Source organism: Perissodus microlepis, chromosome 15 (assembly GCF_051167445.1).
Source record: "Perissodus microlepis isolate ML-2025 ecotype Zambia chromosome 15, ASM5116744v1, whole genome shotgun sequence".
In the NCBI taxonomy this organism is placed as follows: domain Eukaryota; kingdom Metazoa; phylum Chordata; class Actinopteri; order Cichliformes; family Cichlidae; genus Perissodus; species Perissodus microlepis.
In genome coordinates this window covers 28,340,995-28,362,427 of record NC_140475.1, presented here as the reverse complement: position 1 = coordinate 28,362,427, position 21,433 = coordinate 28,340,995, and the positions used below count along the sequence as shown (strand labels likewise).

General features: G+C 42.9%; 1 protein-coding gene across 1 annotated transcript in view; it reads left to right on the top strand.

The window, feature by feature from the left end:
- rev3l (REV3 like, DNA directed polymerase zeta catalytic subunit) overlaps positions 1-21,433 on the top strand; it is a 78,421-nt gene continuing 56,988 nt past the window's right edge. The window contains exon 1 of the mRNA XM_084952777.1: positions 1-691. Within this exon, the coding sequence (XP_084808903.1) occupies positions 553-691 (139 nt within the window). The 5' untranslated portion in view covers positions 1-552. The remainder of the gene's footprint in view (positions 692-21,433) is intronic.

Genomic DNA, 21,433 nt, shown 5'->3' with positions numbered 1-21,433 from the left:
TTTGGATTTTGAGTAGCTTTGTGAAAGGTTAGCTAACGCGGGCTAGCCTGATATGGAAGAAGAGGGAGCAAGAGGAAGACTGAGGGTCTACCTGAGAAAAGCGGACTGGCTGGGACTAGTTCTGAGGGGTGATTTCGGGAGATAACTTTACATACTGGAAGGAATGTCCTCCTGGCTTACAACACCACAGGGATAGCTAAAATCACGGGACAGCCGCAATCACTACTAAAAACATGAAGCTGACAGCTGCGGAGCGCCTGTTAACAACCCGCCACCGTCGAGTTTAGCTCTCCGTGGCTGCAGCTGGACATTAACGGCGACGGCACCTCGGGAAGCGTTGTAGCCAACGGGAATCTTTGTTCGCGTTTTTTCCCTTTCTTCTTTTTTTCCTTCTTCCATGGGACACAACTGGGCTTTACCTCCGCTCTGCCGTTGTGTTACCGCCGTGACAGCAGCAGTCTTCGGCTGGTATCGACTGGCCACCGTGGTCCCTGCATCTTGTGGACTCCTAGCAGCTAAAGTTTTTTGGCTTATTTGACGGACGCGGCAGTCATGTTTGCGGTACGAATCGTCACCGCAGACTACTACCTGACAAGTCCCATTAAAGACCTGGACGTCTGCTATTCTGAATTCAGGGAGAGCGACGTGAAGAAAGTGCCGGTGGTGCGGATATTTGGAGCAACACCAGCAGGTTAGCCTTGTCCTGTATTTTATTCTCGTTGATTCCTCAGTAAGCTAAAGCTTGCTGCACGCGGCGTGTCACAGGTTTGTTGCCTTCGCTGCTGCTGCTGTTTGGACACGCGCGCACAAACACATCCGCGCTGTATTGTTCAGAGGAAACCTAACGGGTGTTTTATGTATGTGACAGGAAGATGTTGTAGGGTGTTGACACGTTTTACCAACGCGGCATGCAGCCCTGTTGCAGCAGTGGGAGCCCTCCGCTGTGCTTTGTTTTCGCTCCATCGTGGTGCGGTGGCGGACACCTTTTCGTCCGTGGGGCTCCGCTTGTGTCTCTGTCTGCCACATGTGGCATTCAGGGAAACTGGTACCTTTTCCCCTGCGATGCTTTTATTGTATTTATAGCAACCTGTGGAGTGTGGCTGGCATGCAGCTATATATATTATATTATATTATATTATATTATTGGGGGGGTTGAAAGGATAAACACCATTTTGTTGCCTAACTGTAAAATGGGTGACAGTATTATATGGTGGAAGAAAAATGTATAGAATAATTACTGTATCATATGTTGATAAAGCAGGGCAGTCGTGACTTTACATTGATAGCCTTGACAACAGAGCTTGTCATTGTATACAAAACGGAACATGCATTGTGTGAGTGTGTAATGTTCAGCGCTACAAGCCTGGACAAGACCCCTACAGTATGTGGAGTAACTATCGTGGCTTGCAGGTGCTGCTTTAGATAAAATATACAGGACAAATGTGTTGCAGATATTTATTGTAGATGTGTGTTTTTTCTGAACTGTGCCACATGCCCTGCTCTTCGGTAAAACCATTACAGCCAGGCATTCTGGCCACTTTAATCCCCACAAAACAAAAGAATTGTTTTCCTGTACAATGGCACAGCATTAGCAACCTGTGCCAAATCCTCCGGCAATCACTGTGCCCTCTTTTCAACCTTGTTTGATGGGTGAAGACACATTGCAGTGTAGTGACTATAGATATTCTTAGAAAGGTTTGTCCCCAGTGGGGGGAAATAGTGAGTTACACTTGCCCCCTCGCCCAATCAGTGCTCCTGGGTCGCAGGATGACCTGGAGCAGCGTCCAGCAGGATATGCCCTCAGTGAGGATTAAAGGCTTTACAACAGAGGGAGGGGGGGAAAGGACAGCGGGTCATGGTGAGGAAGGTGTCTGCTGTGGTTTGGCCCTGTTTGTGTTCAGGTCTGCACGTTCACATGCAGTGCTTCTCATGGAAATTGAGTATACAGACCCAGAAACTGCAGTGATGGCTTGTTAGGTGAATGTACTGTATGTTGATCAGAAAGTACCACATTTCAATAAACACAGTGTTGCAATCCCTAGAGCAGAGGCATGCGCTGATTTTAGTGTGAATGATAAGGTCCAATATTAAAACCTGAAGTGCCTGGTGGTGTGGATAACATTCATTGTTTTGCTGGGAAACCCTGCATCCTGCCAGTCATGTGGACGGTAGTTTGATTTTTACCACCCAACTTGCCTCAGATAATGGGACTTCTATCCACCAACGGTATCCTCCAGCAGGACAGTTATCTGCACAACAAACATGAAGAGACCAGTGTGTTGACCCGGCCCCTGAGCTCCCCAAATCCTTATCCAAATCAACTTCCACCAGAGAACAAGCCCGTTCCATGGAGGTTCTACGCGTAGCAAACCACAGAATCCAGAGAATTTGCTTCCAGTGTTTCAGTGCCTGACACCCAGACGTCTTGTGTACGTTATGGAGGGAAGAGCTATTTTAGTGGCACAAAGTCAAAGCAGTCGTTGTGGCTGTTCTGTGTATGTTATCAATTAATACCTTTTTCTCGTCTCAAAGTGTAGTAGTAGTAATGATAGTGATAAGCAGATCCATTGTTTGAACGTTAATGGTTCATTTAAGTAATTTTTAAACATTTTTTTGTCATAAACAATTTTATTTCCCCTTTCTGTTTGATATGAACTGTGATAGTGAACCGCATAATCTAGGCTTCCTGTCAGATAAGTCTTTGTTACCTTGGGCTGTAAGAAGTCATCATAATTTGATGGCCTCTTAATAAAATGTGGTTGACAGTAACTAATATATTAATGTTTTTGGTGTTGGAAGATTTAGGAGGCTACACACGTGTGCAAAAATATGCATCTGAAGGGAGGTGTACACTAAAACAACTAAATGGTACAGTTTTTTTTTTTTTTTTCTTTTCTTATTTGCCAAAAAACCTGTAGCAAACACAAGTGCACTGGTGCAGGTCACTCAGCTGAATAATATCCAGCCACATTCCACTTGTGTTTTTCCTGCTCTGACATGCACAAATGTCTGCAGTGAAAAAGAGCCAGCTACATAATTGTCATAACAATGATGGTTTGTCGATACGGTTGGTTTGACCCACGTGTGTTTGCCAACACACTTGTCTAAATGCCTATGCCTCTGATCCTATCTGATTGGTTAACATTCTTGAGTATGCAGCAGTGAAAGAAAAGCGAGGATCCCAGTGGAGCATTAAGAGCTTTCATTGATTGAGTCCTTACAGGTTCAGCAGCACACGAATGAGCCTTGTTTCTCTGCTGTGCGTGTTGTATCTGCAGTTTGAATATCGGGCTCTGTGTTGTTTCCACTTGCAGTAATGACAGAGTATCTTGTCTGCAGTCTGTGCATCGCGGTCGATGCCCTGCAGATTCTCATAGTTGGATCCCTCTCTCGTTCAGTTTATGTATCAGTTGTGTGGCCACATTTTCAGATTTGAAATTACATCACCATCTGGAAAGCATTGAAGTGGAGAGGGATCTCTTTCTTTCTTCCTTTCCTTTCCTGCAGCTTAGAAACAAGCCACACCTACTAGAAATTTTTTTTTTTCTTCTTCAGATTTCACTTTGCCTTTTATGGTTTCATTGCGTTGACTCCGCAGACTGTTCATGTGCCTTTGTCATTAGCGTGTTTACTCTGGTGTAAGCGGTCAACAGCGCATCCACACCACGTGGCTCTTTCCACAACCCCAGGCCTCATATTTCCTGTCCTTCCCTGACCTAAGCCACGCACACTCCCACTGTGTAATTTGATGCCAAGTTTCCTGCTTTTTTTCCCTCCCCACTCTTTGTTAGCATTCAGAGACTGTCCTGCCTCTGCAGCACACATACTGTACATGCATGCCCATCTTTGGTTTAGCTCAAGAGGAAGACAATACTAGGAATCCTTTCGTTATAAAAGTTATTGGTGCTGTTGAGGTGCCGGAAACCTTTTAAGGGCATGCATGTCCAGGCTTGTAGCTGACAAGCTAGATCTAGATACGCTGACGGGGCCTGGTCCTCGTGGCAGCAGGAGGCATGCTGTTTTGGTTCATCGCTTGGATGTGTACACTAGAGTGTTTGTTGGGTACGCATGAGAGCGGAGAGGGGGAGAAAGTGCATGACCAATTGACCTGAATGAGAGGGCCAAGCATTGAAGCCCAGAGGGTGGTAAAAATGAGGGCCTCTTCCTCTACTCTGGCCCTTTCCCTCCCAGGTTTAGCACTCTCCAGGGGAACCCTTAATACCATCTGAAGGAATTCCTCCTGATCCATTAATAGGATAATGGGCAGACTAGAAAGGAGACTGGCTCATTAAACAGAAGGTCATTGTTCCCTTTACTGTTTACTCTCCTGTCTTTCTGTTGAACCAGGGTTCACTTATCGTATGATTAAGATGTTTATTTGTTGATAGGTTTTCTCTGGAGTTGCCTTTCGTTCTTTTCCCCCACTGATTTTACACTTTTGTTTAAGCTTAAGTGCGCCAGATGTAATGGCTACAGGTTTACCATAGTGATAGAGTAGAAACACAAAAGAAGACCGAAGGCTGCTCTGCACTAATCCTCCTCCTGTGATGTTTTTTTTTTTTTTCCTTCCCTTCAGATGAGGCCCGGCTTCTTGTCAGGGTTTTTTGAATCTTCAATAGAGGAAGAAACATTTTAGAGTATTTTCGATGTGGGGACACAGAGTTACTGTTCATTTGAAAATCAATTAAATACTTGATGTTCTACATGCAGAGGACAAAGGAGGTGTTTGGGATTTTTTTTTTTTTTTTGGCAGGACTGGCAGTTACAGTATGGTTGGAGAGCATGTACAGTGACTTAATGTTGTAAGAAAAAGGTATGTTATTATTTTTAATCTATAAATCCTGTATGACTAATGCTTTTAGAAGTTATATGTTTTGGTTTGACTTATTGACTCTTCTGATCGCGTATCTGATGTCAAATGTTTCCACAACATTGACTTCGTTGGTGGATGAATGGTTAATCACAATACTCAGGACTCCCCCCCCCCCCCCCCCCTCTCTCTCCACAATTCCATTTTTCCCTATCATCACTATCAGTGTGTCATTCTTTATTGAAGTGAATGTGACTGGCAGACATGTTTACTCCATGCCTGCCATTGATATGAAGTGACAAAGTCCAGCCTCCTGTGTTTGTTTCATTGGCTTCCACTCTTAACTCACTGCTAGGGCTGTAACCAGGACTAACTTCTCTGAGGACAGATTTGCATTTATAATTGTTCCATATCTGTCCATCTATGGTTGTAGATGACTTAACAGTTGTTGGAAAATGTCTCTCGCATACTAACGAATGTGTGTGTTTGTTTGTGTGCACATGCACATTAGTTGTAGCACATTTTCAGTTCACTCCAGAGGCAAGTCACCACACTAACAGTCGCTCTGTACCCATGGTCTGCTGGTAGTACTACCATTTTTGTCACATCTCCATTGAAGGGGCCTACTGACATCCTCTCTGGGGTGTGCTGTCTGGTTTTAGAGGGACTTAACCAGACGCAGTCAGGGGAGCCACGCTGAAGAGCTTTAATAAGTAAACAGGCAAAGTTAGGGATGTTGGATATAACGATATATATCTGATGACGATATAAAAACATCTATCGTTTAATTTTACACTATCGTTTGTTTCGTGGTGTCGCAAAATAAACTGTTTACGGCAATATTTTTTTCATCGTTTTGATGGTCACTGTAGTGGCTATATTAATTTCTTAAAGTTCTCTCTTTCTCTTATATTTAATATAACCGCACTATGGACGGACAGGCGGCTGTTTTTATGCGTTGTCGTTAGCAACAACAACAGTAAAACCATCGCGTGTCCGCTTGTTTATTTTCCACATAAACCTTTCACAATAAAGCTCAAGATCCTGTTGAGACTTTTCAAAATAAACTGAATCACGTGAAAGAGTATGCGGAGTATTTACGGATGAGAAGCAAAAAAGAGCCGTCAGGTGCTAAAAAATAAACCTTAGACTCAAACATTAGAACAGGCTTTTCCCTGCATCACGCCGTGTTATGAATACTCACAAATAAAAAGGCGGCTGTTACAACTTATGTCTAAAAATGTATAGTTTCATGCATCGGTTAAAACACTCGACTCCAGGTACACGACGCCCAGCTGGAATCACTTCACGCAAGTCGAGCTGCCTGAGATTCACAGATTTTACAGAAAATGTTAAATTTTTGTGATTTATATCGTTATCGGGATGATAGATGTCTTATATCGGGATATAAGATTTTGGTCATATCGCACAGCCCTAGGCAAAGTCCTCTGACTCCAGTTCACATAGGCCTGTGAGCATCACATATGGATACGGAGGAGAGTTTGTCTCTGTCTGAATGCCAGAGTACCACAGCTGGTCTTTGTGGTGGAATACAGACAGAGAGGCTGGATAGATGCAGCTAATGAGCAACATCTAGCCAGAGGTGATGAAGTCATTCAACTTTGTGATGTGTTACTGCTCGAGTGTAATTCACATTTGGCAATTTTCCAGATCCTTTTAATTTTTTTAAAATGCTCAATAAGTGGAAGGCACCGCATCTAATCCAGCATATGGCTCACACATTAAATTGACCAAAAGAACTGTTTTATGGTTATGAATGTAACACGACTACAATGCTGTGTCAGCTTTTAATTTCTATGTGATTCCAGAAAACACTAAACAAATACAATTCATGCAACTTAATTAAGCAAAGAAAGTTCCAAGCATTCACTTCAGAGTAATAAACATCTGAAATGCCCCTGGGGTTGAAATTCTTTGCAGTGTACTTGGAACTCGACAAAGATTATCAGAGTAGTTGTAGTAACCAGCCGCAGTCAGTCATGACTACACGGTGACAGGCGGTGGTTTTTGTGCCTTGATTGGCAGGACAGTAGAGCAACAAGACAGGGAATATGGAGAAGAGAAAGTCGAGGTGTGACTTGCAGCGAGTGGTTCAGTTGGTGAGGATCTGGATGAGGGGTTTCCTCAGCTTGGTCTGCTTTTGTCTTGAAGGAGCTGTGAGTGTACAGAGGCTCCCTTAGTGTCCTTGCTGCTGCTGCTGCTGCTGCGACAACCTGATTGATGGCTGTAATAGCTCCCTCCGGCTTCTCTGTGGGTAACCGAACTCATCACTGTCGAGGGCACAAGCCTGACACTGCAGCATACTTTGTCCCCAACACATTCTGTTCCCTTTCACCTCGATTCATGCTGAGGTAGTAGAGGTGACTTTACATTAACACCCAGAGCTGCTGGATATCTCTTTTTCGCCCCACAGGTTAGATCAGTACTGTAGTTCCTATTGTTCAAGTTTGACCCTGCCACCCCTCCCCCTAATATTCTTTTCACAATGCTGCATCGATCCACTAAAAAGAATCTATCTTCAGCGTGTGCTCCTTCACGGTGAGTTTAAAGCACCTGCTCGGCTGCCACTGTAACTCAGTGTCGTTCCCACAGACATGTATGCAGCAGTACAGTAAGCACTTGGAAAGCTTTGTTTTGCTGTCTCCTCTCATTCTCTAACCAGTGAAGCCAGCAGCACTGCCAAAGTTAACACAGATGGAATACACACATGTTGACTGCCTTCTAACATTCCTGACAAGGGCTGTACCATTACAGCATGCATTATTTGAGCAACGTTTTAAGGAGGTTCTCTGTAATTCAACTAAAAGAGAGATATGGAAAGATAATGTGCTTCTAAATTGCAGGAAGCTTGCTGTTATGTCGGGGGAGACCCATGTATGATTTATACAAGCCGAAAAGATGGCTTCTTAGCAATAAGGAAAGCTAAGAAGTAATCACTTTATTCCAATTGTCTCATGTTTGATTTTTGTAAGTTATAGAATATTAGCACATCTGCAGCACAGATTGTTAAAATTGTAAAGGCAAGCAGTCAGCACCAGGTAAAAATGTCTTTCTGTGCATTTCCCTGTTTGTTGTGCTCTCTGTAAAGGTGTTTTAGCAAGCTTTTCTTTAAATCTGATTTCTTATCGGAACACTCGGCCTGTCTGTTTTCCAAGTCAGTAGGGCACGCAGGCTGTGACAGTGCGAGGCCTTGGTGGTGCTGCTGCTGTTGTTTTTCTGTAGCTGCACAAGCTGCCAGATGGCTTTGCCAGCGAGGTAATGTGATTTAGCTCTGTGACGAGATGGATGCCTACTAGAGAGGCAGGAGAGGTAGGCTCACAGGGAGTCGTCGCCTCTCAGTTTGGCTCTATGGAGAAAAAAAAACAACATTTAATGTAAAGTGCAAAAGAAGGGCAAGTTCTTCAGTATGGCACCATGTCTTCTTTTTCAAAGCAGGTTGTTTCTTTAATGTGGTTCTGTGTGGTCTGAAAAGGGACCATGTTGGCACGTGTTGTTGGGTCATTTTAGGCCCTCGGTTCAGCGTCGGTCTCTTCCTCTTTCCCTGCACCATTGTCCCCTCAAAGGCGGGGAGGGAGAGAGAGGGTGGGCCCTGCTTTGTGCACCCAGCCTGTGAGAGTGGGAGACTTCCCACTCTGTGTTCCCTCAGGGCCACTGGCACTACTGCAAGAGAACTCTGCAGCATTTCAAGGCAGATTAAGACCTTGTTGAAAAAGAGTGAAAGAATTTGGCAGGCCGAAGAAAGCTTGAATCACTGCTGGTGGGGGAGGGAGGAATGCTTTGAACCTACCATGCTATGCCATTCAGCATTGATATTAATGAGGCGTGCGTATGTGTGTGTTGGTTGGGTGTACGCACGTGCACTTACAAAGTCAAATAAAGCAGATAAGTTTGTACCATCAGCGATGGGTATATCTGCAGCTCGGGGTGGAGTAGCCTCCTGTTGCTTCAGCGTGTAAGCTTTCTTATTAACCTTCTGTTCAGTGATAGAATTTACAGGATTTTTTTTTTTGTCTGTTGTGTAGTAATTGAATTATAGTTTGGCTTTGGGATCACGTAATGCAGTATACTTCTCTGCCAAGAGTCCTAGATCAGGTCCAGTGAGATGGGATGGAAGGATTTAAACAACTAAATTCTTCTGCAATGTCAGTAAGCCAATTGTGTTGTTTTGGTTGATGCTAGTTTTTATACAACTCAGACTGGATTCAATTCAGTGTTTCCAACAGATTTAGAGTCTGTATATTTGGGCTTGTTTGTTTGTTTTTTACAGCCACTCTTATGTGCTGACAGACAAGACCAAGTTTACCCTGATCTTAAACACCAGGAAATGTTAAGGCAAAATCTTGAGCCATTCAGTTAGCTAATGTGAATTAATTCTTGTGTTTACATATATAAAAACGGTTCTTAAGAAGTTTTAAAAAAAAAAAAAAAAAAAGGTGAAATGTGCAAATGCATAGCTATGCTATGACTTAATGCAGCTTAATCTATTCAGCTGATATCCATCCACTGGTGGCCACTCACACACCTGAAGATGAATGAGGTTAACAAATGCATTGTTACTGGATTTCTTCCTCTTCATGCTGTCGCTGGGTTAATATAGCAGGTGGCCTGAAACTCAGAACCAATGTGAATGACATGAGGTTAATGGCAGTGCTGTCGTAGTATCAGTTGTATCAGAACTCCAGGGTTTTACTTCATCGATATTAAAGCAAAGTATGCTGCTGATTAAGGATGTAAACAGTAATAGACATGTGGTTCATTGAATCACTGACTGAATTTCCAAGGATGACTTCTTAGATGGTTCTGTGAAACAGTCAGTTTGCTGCATCAGGGTGGTGCTGGAACTGGGGACACAACTGGTTCCTAAAGATGTAGGTATTTGGCTGATTGCTGATTGTAGCCAGTTCTTTTATGGCATAAAATGGGCCATATTAACACTGAAAGTAAAGTGGAATTGAATGTTGTTTTCTAAGCTTCAAATATCTGCTTGTATTTAGCTGCAGAGCATATTTGCTTTATATGAGTGGATTCTGCCACCTGTGCAAAGACTGGTGTTCCTGATACCCCCCTCCAAAAAAACCAACAACACGAATCAAAATCATCTAGCCAAAAAAATAAATAATCCACAACAGCAAACAAAACAAAAACCAGTCTTGCTGTCTTTTTCATACACAACTGCACAGCTCCAACTGAAAGGGTTCTTTCTGATCAATTTTTAATTCCATAGCACTGTACAGTCATTTTGAGGGCAGGCTTATTAAAAAGGGGAGGGGGGAGGGACGTTTTGCAAGCCAAGCTCTAAAAATAGCCTAGCTTGTATGTACATATGTAAGGGCATGTGTGTTTGCAATGTGACTGAGCCCTGTCTCTGTGTGACTAGACAACATTCTGGTTGCTGTTGTTTAACTGGTCATCAACTCTTTCTAAGTGCATGCTGAGTGTCTCCAGTTTGTGAGGTGGTTCTGCATTTTTGGCAGACACACACAGCCTCCCATCTGAGAACCTAAAACCTTTTGTTCCTCGAGGAACTGTGTCTAGACCTGCTCTCTGTTCTCTGACTGTAATCTGTTGCCATCATAGCAATAGCTCAGCTGCAATTTGGTGTGTTTGCGTGTGTCGTTATGGCTGTCCCTGTGTTATGTCGAGCGAGTGGGAGGAGAGGGGGATGGCGCTGAGAGGAAGAGAGAGGAGGAAAGAGAGAGAATAGGCATTTATGAGCCTTGCTCGCCCAATGCAGCAGCTGAGCTGCCGTCCCTGCTTCTCGTGATGTGTGGCAAGAGCAAGACATGCTGTGAATATCAAATTTCGTCAGAGCTGAGAAAAGGAGGGCAAGCAGCGCTTGGAAATCACTCCAGTTGTCTGGCGAGAGATTGCTGCCCTCTGATAACCGAGCTGCTCTGGACACACGCAAACAGCATCCTCTAGCACCGTGGCAACCACTGGGCTCTAGCCAGTTCTCCCCAGACTCATTATGAAATCTGTAGCATCTCTCTGCAGTTCTCGCTGTAATCCGACTGTTTATAGGATTTCTCCCATTTCCCTGAAATGGAGTCTCATTTTGATTTCTTTTCATATTTTATTGTTTTGTTAAACTGGTCATATCCAGCTGCAACATTTTTATTATTAGAGTCTACTAAAGTAGCTTTGCATGTTTAAAACCATTCAAAATAGTCAAAATTGATCATATACTACGACTTGGTGCAGCCCTCAATTCATCCGCTGTCTGAATTTTTCTTTTTCTTCAATAATCAATAAATTTTTCACCCTATTCATTACACTGGATATAAATGAGTGAGGTTTAAGGGCAGGCAGTGCTTGGAAATCATTTCAGTTGTCTGGTTTGAGATTGCTGCCCTTTGATAAGTGAGCCTCTCTGGACACACACAGGGGTTGTGCAGCTGCAGTGTTCAGCTGCATAAGCTGACCACAGCCCACATAAGATTAACAGCAAGAATGTTAGAAGAGAGACACGGCATTTTAAGAAACCTGCACTGAAGTCTTTGGTCGAACTCCACAACAGCAAAGATGGTGAAAGGCATATAATTTAAAACGGGGGAAAAAGCCTGCATGAATCAGCAGACGTTTCTGAAACCGTTGGTTTTTATTTTTAAATGAGATTTGACCTGCAGTTCTGTGCATGAGTTTTGGTAATGGACGTTTCGAAACGATTGTCCAAATAAGGCTATGTTCACACCGTAGGTTTTAATGCTCAATTCCGATTTCTTTTTGATCAAATCCGTTTTTTGTTTTTGTTTTGTCTGGTTGTTCACACTACAAATAAAATGTGACAGCAAACACGCTCTAGTGAGAACGGTTCACGGCCCTCAAAGCGGCCCGCATGAGCAAAAGAAGACGTCACACACAACACGCTCTGTTTACGGAAGTAAAAATGGCAGCTACAGCGCTAGTAGGTGTTGTTGCAGCAATTTCTGCACAGTTGTAACCGACAGAATTTTGACAAATTAATTAGAGAAAGAAGGACACCGAGAAAAAAGAGAGCCCGTGCTTTAACAATGGCCGCCATGCTTTCTAGCTTGTCTTCTCCGGCGCAGATAATTGGCATCTGTCTTGTGTCAGTGACGTAAAAGACGGATTCAACGCGACATGACCGTTCTAACAGCAGTCGCTTTCTAAAACATCAGATATGTATCGGATTCAGCACCACATACGAAAGTGATTTAGGTCGGATTTGAAAATATCAGATTTGTGCTGTTCAAACTGTCATACCATGATTGGATATGGGTCGCATAGGGTCAAAAAAGTCGGATTTAATGCGCTTTCGCCTGCAGTGTGAACGTATGTTTACGTGTTTAGGAGGTAGGTGGTGATGTAGTCTAAAGTCCCAAAATACACTGAATGAGATCTCTAAATGTTCTCGAATCTAATTAGTTCAACCTTTGTGGAAAGCAAAAAGTGAGACACTGGTTTAGGAGGAATCACATTCTTTTGGGCTGTCAGTAGGAAGACAGACTGCTGTGCAGCGTTCAGAAGCCGCCTTGTCACCGTAAAGCCATTTCCTCACAGTTACTACAGGCCTGAACTTTTCTAAACGTCACCTGGTGGAGTTGTATGTGAGAATGCAAATGTCAAAGCACACATTAAATGGTCTTTAACTTGTCAGCTTTCTAGTACAAAGTCCCCGTAATGCCCATTTGTGTCCATTAGGGCTGCCACGATTAGTCGACTAGTCACGATTACGTCGACTATCAAAATCGTCGACGACTGATTTAATAGTCGATGCGTCGTTTGAAGCTTTGTAAGATCCCAAAAGACGCAGGAATAAGTAGTAGGATTTAAGAGTGTAATAACGGACTGAAACAGAAGATGGCAGCACTGCATGTACAAGGATGCCAGCTGCCGTTAAACCCCGAAGAAGAAGAAACTGTGTCCCAGAATTCATAGCGCAGCCCAGCTCAGTTTACAACAATGGCGGCAGCTAGTTAGTTTTAATATTACTCTTATTACTCTTTCTGGGTCACAAAATAAACGTTTAACATATTTTCAGGCGAGAATGTAGCTGTGTAAACCTCAAATATCTGCTCAGTTTATCAAGACACCACATATTTTCAAAAGCGTTCCGACGTTTTCAGAGACGTCTGTTACCCACTAGCTCGATAGCTAGCCGGGGGCAAGGCTAACTAGAGCCGGTGAGAACACCGGACACCGGGCAAGTCGTTTTCAAACCCACCGCCGTCTTTCGCTACTCAGGTTAAACATATATAAGTCACTTAGATAACTTAAAAATGTTATTGTTTGGCTTTTTGTAGTATTTTATTTGTTCCTGAGTAAATCGGTTTGGCTGAGATTAAAGTTATAGTTTTTACACAGCTGAATAAACATCAAGCAGATAGCTGATTATCAGAAGAATATACTCTGGTGTCCTGTTATATTTTAGATAGCAAGGAGTTTATTAAACTTCACCGAAACAATCTTCAAATGTCATTAAAATTTAATAAACTATCATCTTGTCTTTATTTTTAGTTAGCACATACCTTAAAAACTTAAAGCTGTAAGCTAATGATAGTTATTGCACCAGCAGCATCTGCTCTTATATAAGCTGTACGTTTTACGTCCAATGGATGCATGATCTGATTAGTCGACTAATCGCAAAAATAATCGGTGACTAGTCGACTATCAAAATAATCGTTTGTGGCAGCCCTAGTGTCCATCCTACTACACCCACTGTTTAACAGCAACATAGTGGGTGTAGCGTATGCTTCCTCCTGCACACTCTATGCAGGCTGAGTATTTCACATGTAATTCATGTAAAGATGGTTTCAGGTCAAAAAGCCAAAAACTGCACCTGACCATTTCTTTCAGCCTGTAAAATGCAACACGTAGGTCCTTACATAGTAGATATCCCCAAATGATTCACTCTTCATTTAGAGTTGTGTTAAATAGTTGCATATAGTGGCAACCCAAAGAGTTGTGCTTGCTGTTATGTTTTGTGTGTGTGTGTGTGTGAGAGAGAATGAGAATATCCTTCCATGTGTGCCCTGATAGCTGCAGGCGCTCTGAGGATTTCCCCTCCACTTGTCATGGTTCCTGACTCTCTGTCGTCCTCTTGCTCTCCTCCTCCTCCCTCTACTGCTGCCCCTTACATTCTTTTGTTTTCCTCGATGTGCTCTCCTAATTTCGAGGGTTTTCACTCTCTCTGCCTGAATCACATCAGCGTTTCCTCTCATTTCTGCCTGCTGTCCTTCCCACCTCCTCCCTCTCTGCTCTCAGATTGTCCTGGTGTGGCGCTGAGGGAGAGCCGCTTCACCTCACACACAGAGGCAGTGTTTACAACCAGAGCAAGTTTGGCCTTTTCTCTCACCCTGTCAACTCTCCCATCATCTTCCCATTGTCCTCCTGAACTCAAAGCTTCACACACACAACTTTAAATCTCACTCTCCCTTCAACAGCCACCTCCTCTTTTCATCTCGTTGCCTCACACACTTACTTGCTTGAGCATAAAGTGGTGGAGATCTAAATTGGCAGGAGCTAATTGAGAGGGGTCAGTGGGCTTTACTTGGACTTCATGCTTTACGTAAAGAAACTCAAAACAAAAAGCAAGAGTCAAATACAAAATATGTATCAGTAATCAACATCGCATGTCTAGTTAAGACTACAAAACAGACGAATAAAAGTTTTTCTTGTAGTTTTTGCACCTCTCATTGTGGGGTGTTGGGTAGCTGCTTTGACAGGGAACATGAGTAGAAAAATATAAATTCTCTCCTCTATGATTGATTGTGTGCAGTGAAGCCAGGTTTTAATTGGATTTCACTTCTCCTCTGTTGCATAACTTTTTTCTTTATTAAGCATTGCATGCTGGTGCAGCCTAATTGCACTATACTGCTCCTACATTTTCACCCCCTCCTCCTCTTCCTCCTCTTGTTTTGCTCCAGGAGTCAGGGCTCTGCTGGTGTGTGCACCTCCTGCCCTGATCCTGCCCCCCCCCTCCTCTCAGGGCTATGCTTCCTCCTACATGGCCTACGCTCATGCTCCCCATATTTATGCACAGTGCTCTCGCCAAAGAGATCTGCTTTTTCCCCTCCTCCCTTTCTCTCTGTTTTGAGGAGGAGTTCAGCTGAGGATATGTGGGAATAAAGTGTCCTAGTTCACAGGGTTCTTCCTGTAAACTCTCAGCCTGCTAATTACTCCCCCACCACTGGATGGACTGCTCTTTTCTCTTTGCACCCCTGTTTCTGATTACTCTTTTTTTCTTCTTCTGACTCTCACTTTTACTCTCTTTGCACTGTTTTTCTCTCTGTCTGTCTCTTGTCTGTTTCTGTCCACACTCTAGTTTTTCTTTGGCCTCTCTCTCAGATCTTGTACTTTGCCTCTCTTGGCCCTCCGGCTGTATCCATATTAGTTCTACAAGTTTCAAGGGGTTTTCTAAAATGTTTGTAAATTTTTGTATCAGACATTTCACCTGCTCATGCCAGTTTCTGATAATTTATGACATGCTTGTTGTTTATTTTGTTGGTATTATTTACTTTAATTTCTTAATAACAGTGGATCCTTACCAGATGTATGTCAGGTGTCATAAATGGAATTGATTTTTATCAATTGCTCTGACAATAAGCTCCATAAGACCCACAAGAAAAGCATTTCTCTGCACATTGTTCTCTGCGATGGACCTCCTCTCTACATTGATTGTTACTGATTCATATCTTCGCTGCCCTTCCTCTGACTCTACTCAGGTGACTAGAGACATGCAGGCTGTGAACTCTTTGACGTGAACTGATTCCCCCCCCCTGTCTTTTTCTTTTATCCCAGCAAAGTTGACTGAGCACTAGGGCTGCCACAAACGATTATTTTGATAGCTTTACTTTGCGGTCAATCACTACTGCGAAGATATACTCCAAAATCATGTCCAAAACTCGAAAACGGAAAGATCGCGTTAAGTTACAAAGAGCAGAAGGTGGGAACACTCACCACTGTTGTGTCATAAAAAATCGAATGATCAATTTTGACGTTTAAGGAGTTTGGATCGATCAGTTGTTTACATCACTCAACACAAGCAGAACTGCATTACTGCATGCAGAAGACACATCGTCCACATTCAGAAGCACATCTCTGTATAGTGACTGGTCTTATGATCTAAACAGGCAAATGTTCAGAATTCAAACTACAGGTGAAGAATAGTCAAACCAGATGTTTCCCCCGTTATGTCGATATCAGCTAGTCAAGTACACACCTACACAGCATGTTAACAAACCGTGAAAAAAAGCCACACATAAAATGAATGATTGCTGCTAACGGTTTCTATACATTAGTATTTACGAAGGGTATGTTGTGACTTACCTTCAAAATTACAGTGGTCCCTCGCTATAACGCGGTTCACCTTTCACCTCGCTGTTTCCCAGATTTTTTAGTGCAAGTTTGCATGCTTATTTTTTTTTACGTCACATTGTGTCCTGCGTCCTGATCGCTGCAGACGATCTCCTCCGTGACGTCTCTCCTGTACAGTACAGAATCGCTGCATCGATCGCTAGCAGTGTGACTCTGAAGTGTAGTACTGTATGTCCACGAAACGTTTTGCACCGTCAAAAAATAAAATTGGCTACTTGATTTCACCTATCGCTGGTTGTTTTTAGAACATAACACCCGCGATAAACGAGGGACCGCTGTTTACAGATACTAAGAAATATAAAATTTGAATCCCTTTTCTCTTTTGCTCTGAGGCGCGGGGGAAAAAATATTGACAAGTCGATGAACATCATTTACAGATATATTGGATAAATACCCAAGACATCTATAGAAATGTAAATCGCCGCTTGATTCATTCATTTGCTTAACTTGTTTTGGACCGTAAACAAGGTGCGAATAGGACACCGGAAACAAAGCTCCCCACAGGAGTTTCCGCACCGGAAGTAGCATATGCTAACGTGCACATAGTCTATTGGCCAGTCCGATGTTCTCACGGGATCTAGTGAGCCTTGCCCCCGGCTAGCTATCGAGCTAGTGGGTAACAGACGTCTCCGAAAACGTCTGAGCGCTTTTGAAAATATGTGGTGTCTTGATAAACTGAGCAGATATTTGAGGTTTACACAGCTACATTCTCGCCTGAAAATATGTTAAACGTTTATTTTGTGACCCAGAAAGAATAATAAGAGTAATATTAAAACTAACTAGCTGCCGCCATTGTTGAAAACTGAACTGGGCTGCGCTATGAATTCTGGGACACAGCTTCTTCTTCTTCGGGGTTTAACGGCAGCTGGCATCCTTGTACTTGCAGTGCTGTCATCTTCTGTTTCAGTCTGTTATTACACTCTTAAATCCTACTACTTATTCCTGCGTCTTTTGTGATCTTACAAAGCTTCAAACGACGTGTCGACTATTAAATCAGTCGTCGACGATTTTGATAGTCGACATAATCGTGACTAGTCGATTAATCGTGGCATCCCTACTGAGCACACACGCTCTTTCTTAGGACTGACCTTCATTACTCGTTTTGCTTGTACTTTGCTTATACCAGACTGAGTGCTGCAAAGCCACAGATTTTTTTTGTCAGATTTGTTAGATTTTGTGACAGCAAAACATAAGTGCACTGCTATTAGTGTAAGAGCCTGTGGAATATTTCTGTGAAACATAATTGCAGGAAGTTAAGGATTTTCAGATAGCACAGATAGAGATTGTGGCAACATTTGGAAAGTTCATCTGAAAACCTGATCTGAGATGATATTTTTCTTTTTTAGCATCAACATCTATCAGCTGTAGACTGCAGTGAGTCAAGGTAGCCTCAAGCACGGGAGCAATGGCTAGTGTGCTGACCCATAGCCACAGTTTCAAGCTGTCATGTCTGTTTTGATATCAGCCTGCGTCCTTTTATTAGACCGCGCTGTGCATCTCATGCAGGTCATGTCTCACTCGCCGCATACATACTCTTCCCATAGATTAATGTGAATGATGCACTTTGGCTGTCACAGAGTAAAAACCCATCTCAATGCACCAAACACATTTTCATGTGTCTGTCACAGTCCCAGTCCCATGCCTCAGCCAAGCCACGGCATGTGTCGGTTTGTGTACTGACCTCACAGGTAGTACACAATAAATACACACACACACACACACACACACACACACACACACACACACACACACACACACACACACACACACACACACTATGCCCTCACCGGGACAGAAAGAGGGACAGCTGCTGTCAACCTTCAGCAAGCTGACCAATTTAAACATCATGTCACGCTGATGGTGTCTCCCACAAGTTTACTGTATCCAGTCTTTAAGTGATGACGTGATAAATCCTGCTTCCGGGCCCAAACTACTCCGCGTTTAGTAAGGCTTTTGTGTTTTTTACATGTTTTAATGCTTTGTATCTTGTTCTATTTAATCTCAACAAGCCCCTAAAAACAGTTAGTGATCACTGTCGGCCTCTCTCGGTTTTTATTACCGCTAATCATTTTAAAGCTCAATTTTTAAAACCTTACGATGTAACTGCAGCCCAGGCCATGCAGCAGTATATTAATAACTAACCTCGTATTGTGGATGGATTATCTCAGTTATTCTCCCGACTGAAGTTTGGTCTGTTTACAGTATCCTGCCATACGATTGCATTTGTCCCGAACCTTCGGGAACCCTTGCGTTAACTTTTATTGAATGGAAAAAAGTTAGCGTTCATCCTCCAGCTTCACTGTTAATATTATGTTAACATAGCTGTGCCGCTAGCGATCACGTAGCACATCATTACACAACAGCTAGCCAAACTTCAGTAACCCTACAAATGTCACTGCTGTTTACTTTCTTGTCTTCATTTATGTCGGAAATGGCAGTAGAGCTGTACGTCTTAATTTGTTTCGGAAATGTCTGTCAGAACATGGTATATTATATTTAGATGGAATCTAGCGAGCTAACTTCCTGCTAACGTCTAACTCCGTTAAATTTCATAAATTCGTTTTTCATGGATGCCTGGGTGGTAAACTTAATTGTTACACCTGGTAGAGCAGCATCGCTAATCATTTTATTACAGGTGAAAGGATTTAGACAGTTTTTAACTCTCAGTGATGCCGCAGTGATCGTGTGACTTATGGACCTGCAGTGGAGTTTGGGCCCAGTCATGGCTAATGATGTCAGACTTAAAGACCGGATTGAACTACAGCTGGGCAGCTCTGCAGCCAAGTGAACTAGTTACTTTTTATACATATAAAAACAGATTTGAACACATACAGGCATAGAGGAGAAAAGTAGTAATCACCTAATTAGACTTCACTTCACCTTCAGGATTGTGGGGTAGGCGTTCAGTACTGTGTTATGCACACTTGTTTAGAGCTTGACATAAATTGGGCATTCAGTCTTTGTCTACTTTGATGGGGATTTCATTCACAATCCCTGTATGCTACACATTATGGCTGTTTAAAGGTTGCACATTTTGACTTCATTGCCAGAAGAGAAGCCCATCATTCTCCTGTTTTTTGTGGCATTGCTCAAGTTGTCCATCCTGCTTTTGATCCATCTGTTACCCAGTCCAAATCTGTGGAGTATGCTGCCTCCATCTGCGCTCTGTTTCACCAGCCAGGCCAGGCACACAGGAATCATATCAGAAATTAATGACAGGAAGGCCGGTCTGGGCAATCTGATCATATGTGGGCCAACAATTTCCTTGTTCATATTTGTAAAGATCAGTGTAGCCTTGTTTTGTCTGTGTCACGAAGGTCTTGCATGAAGCACCTTCCAAGTCACCATCTGGTAAGACTCAACCTGTCTGGTCAGATGACCAGCTCTGCTGTGCCGTCTGTCTGCTCGGCTCAAATTGAGGCATCTGCATCCGTCTTCCAGCAGAGTGATGGGGACATGCTGCTTACAAAGTGGTCATTAAAGAGAAATACAAAGCCAAATCTGCTTTTAGTCACGAAACTGGGATCCAGGAATAATGGATTGGATGGTGTTCATCTGCTTCACCATCATAAATACATTTGACTACATTTGGGAAATGAGATGCACTAAAATTGGGGTTAAGTTTAAAATTACACTGATTTTACTCAGGTTTTTCTGCAGTTTCAGGTCCAAACTAAGATGGGCAGTGAGTCATGAATAGTTTACAGCATAAATCCTATTGCCACTTTTTCAGCTCTGTAAGCAGGCCTTACACAGCTTGTTCGGGACTAACCAGGCCAGCAAGTCCTCTCTCCTCTAACCCTGGCTTGTTGCTCAGGCATACAGCCAGGACAGTCCTGGCTGTACAGCAGCGGGGGAGGGCCTGCTTATTTGTCCCGTTAATAAAGCCCAGACACAGCCAAAGAGGGAGCCTCACCCAGCCAGCTGGACGATCTCTTAGCAGCACTCCAGACTACAGCATAAATTGTTTGAGAGATACAATTACATACAACATACAATGTTGTTAGTAAGTTATAATTGTGCAGCTGTAGTATAAGGAAATTACTCTTATTTGCGCCAATATAAAAAAAATATGTCCATTGTTCTGTTTTGTTTTTTGTTCACTAAATATTGACTTGATAAAAACACTAAAGTGGCCAGTTGAAGCCTTCAATGTGAACCTGGAACAGAGTGTGCGTGGATCTTTACAGTCTGGTGTTTTTGCATTCTCCCAGAGAACAATGCAGTGAGATGTCATTGTTTTATCAGGCTCTGTTAAGTCTGAGTGGATTCAGAGTCAGGAGTGTTTGTTCTGACTGAATAGTGATACAGAATGAAGGAGTGATACTCCCCCCTCAAAGGTTCATGTGCAAAATTGATGAGTTGCAGATGAAGAAAAGTAGGGAGCCCGACTTTTGTGCCTGGTCTGTTCTGATATATATTCTGATCTGCAATGTCAATGAAAACTTGATGTTTAGTTTTTAATTGATGTACAGCAAACATCAGTTCAGTGTGTAAAGAGAGGGAAAGTGCGAGGGAGTTGTTAAGTCTTACCACCAACAGGTAACTGCCATTGCATTAATAAAATCAGAATAATTACTTATATAGAATAATAGGTAGATGGCGCTCATCAGCCTGAAAGTCCAAGGGAAGTATCTGGAACTGGAGTCCCAAACACTGTTGGTCTCATCTGGTACCAGACTATACTGGTCAGTGCTGTACTGTTGGGTCCACTTGGGCTACAGCTGTTTGTCCATATGAGCTCACCCTTATTCACTTCCTAGAGAGGACAATCCAGCTAACCCAATAAGGATGTCGGCCTTCCTCACTGACTTAACACCAAACACACTGTAGCCATCGCACCAGGCAAAATGGTTGATGCTGTTACAGCCTCATCTCAGCTCCAAATGACAATTTTAGTTGCCATGTAGCATGCAGCATCAGTTGCTGCATAACAGATGCACATCATCTTCAAAAGTCACCACACACAGGTTAAAGATGATGGATTTGCTGTGTTCACTATTTCTATAGCTACTCGTTTCCTGTCAACGCTACCATTTTGGATTCCACCTGTTTGTGTTTTAACCAGTGTTTTCACGATAGCAGTTGACTGATCTCTTTTTGCCACAAAAGCAGAACATCTACACTGTGAAGAGCATCATTTCATCTCCTCCTTGGAATAATCCTGCCAACTTTTTTTAGAATTTGCCCCTTGGCTACATGATGCTTTTCACTCTCACTTTGGCAATTCCACAACCATAATTAGTAGTGAAATTAGAGTAGTGT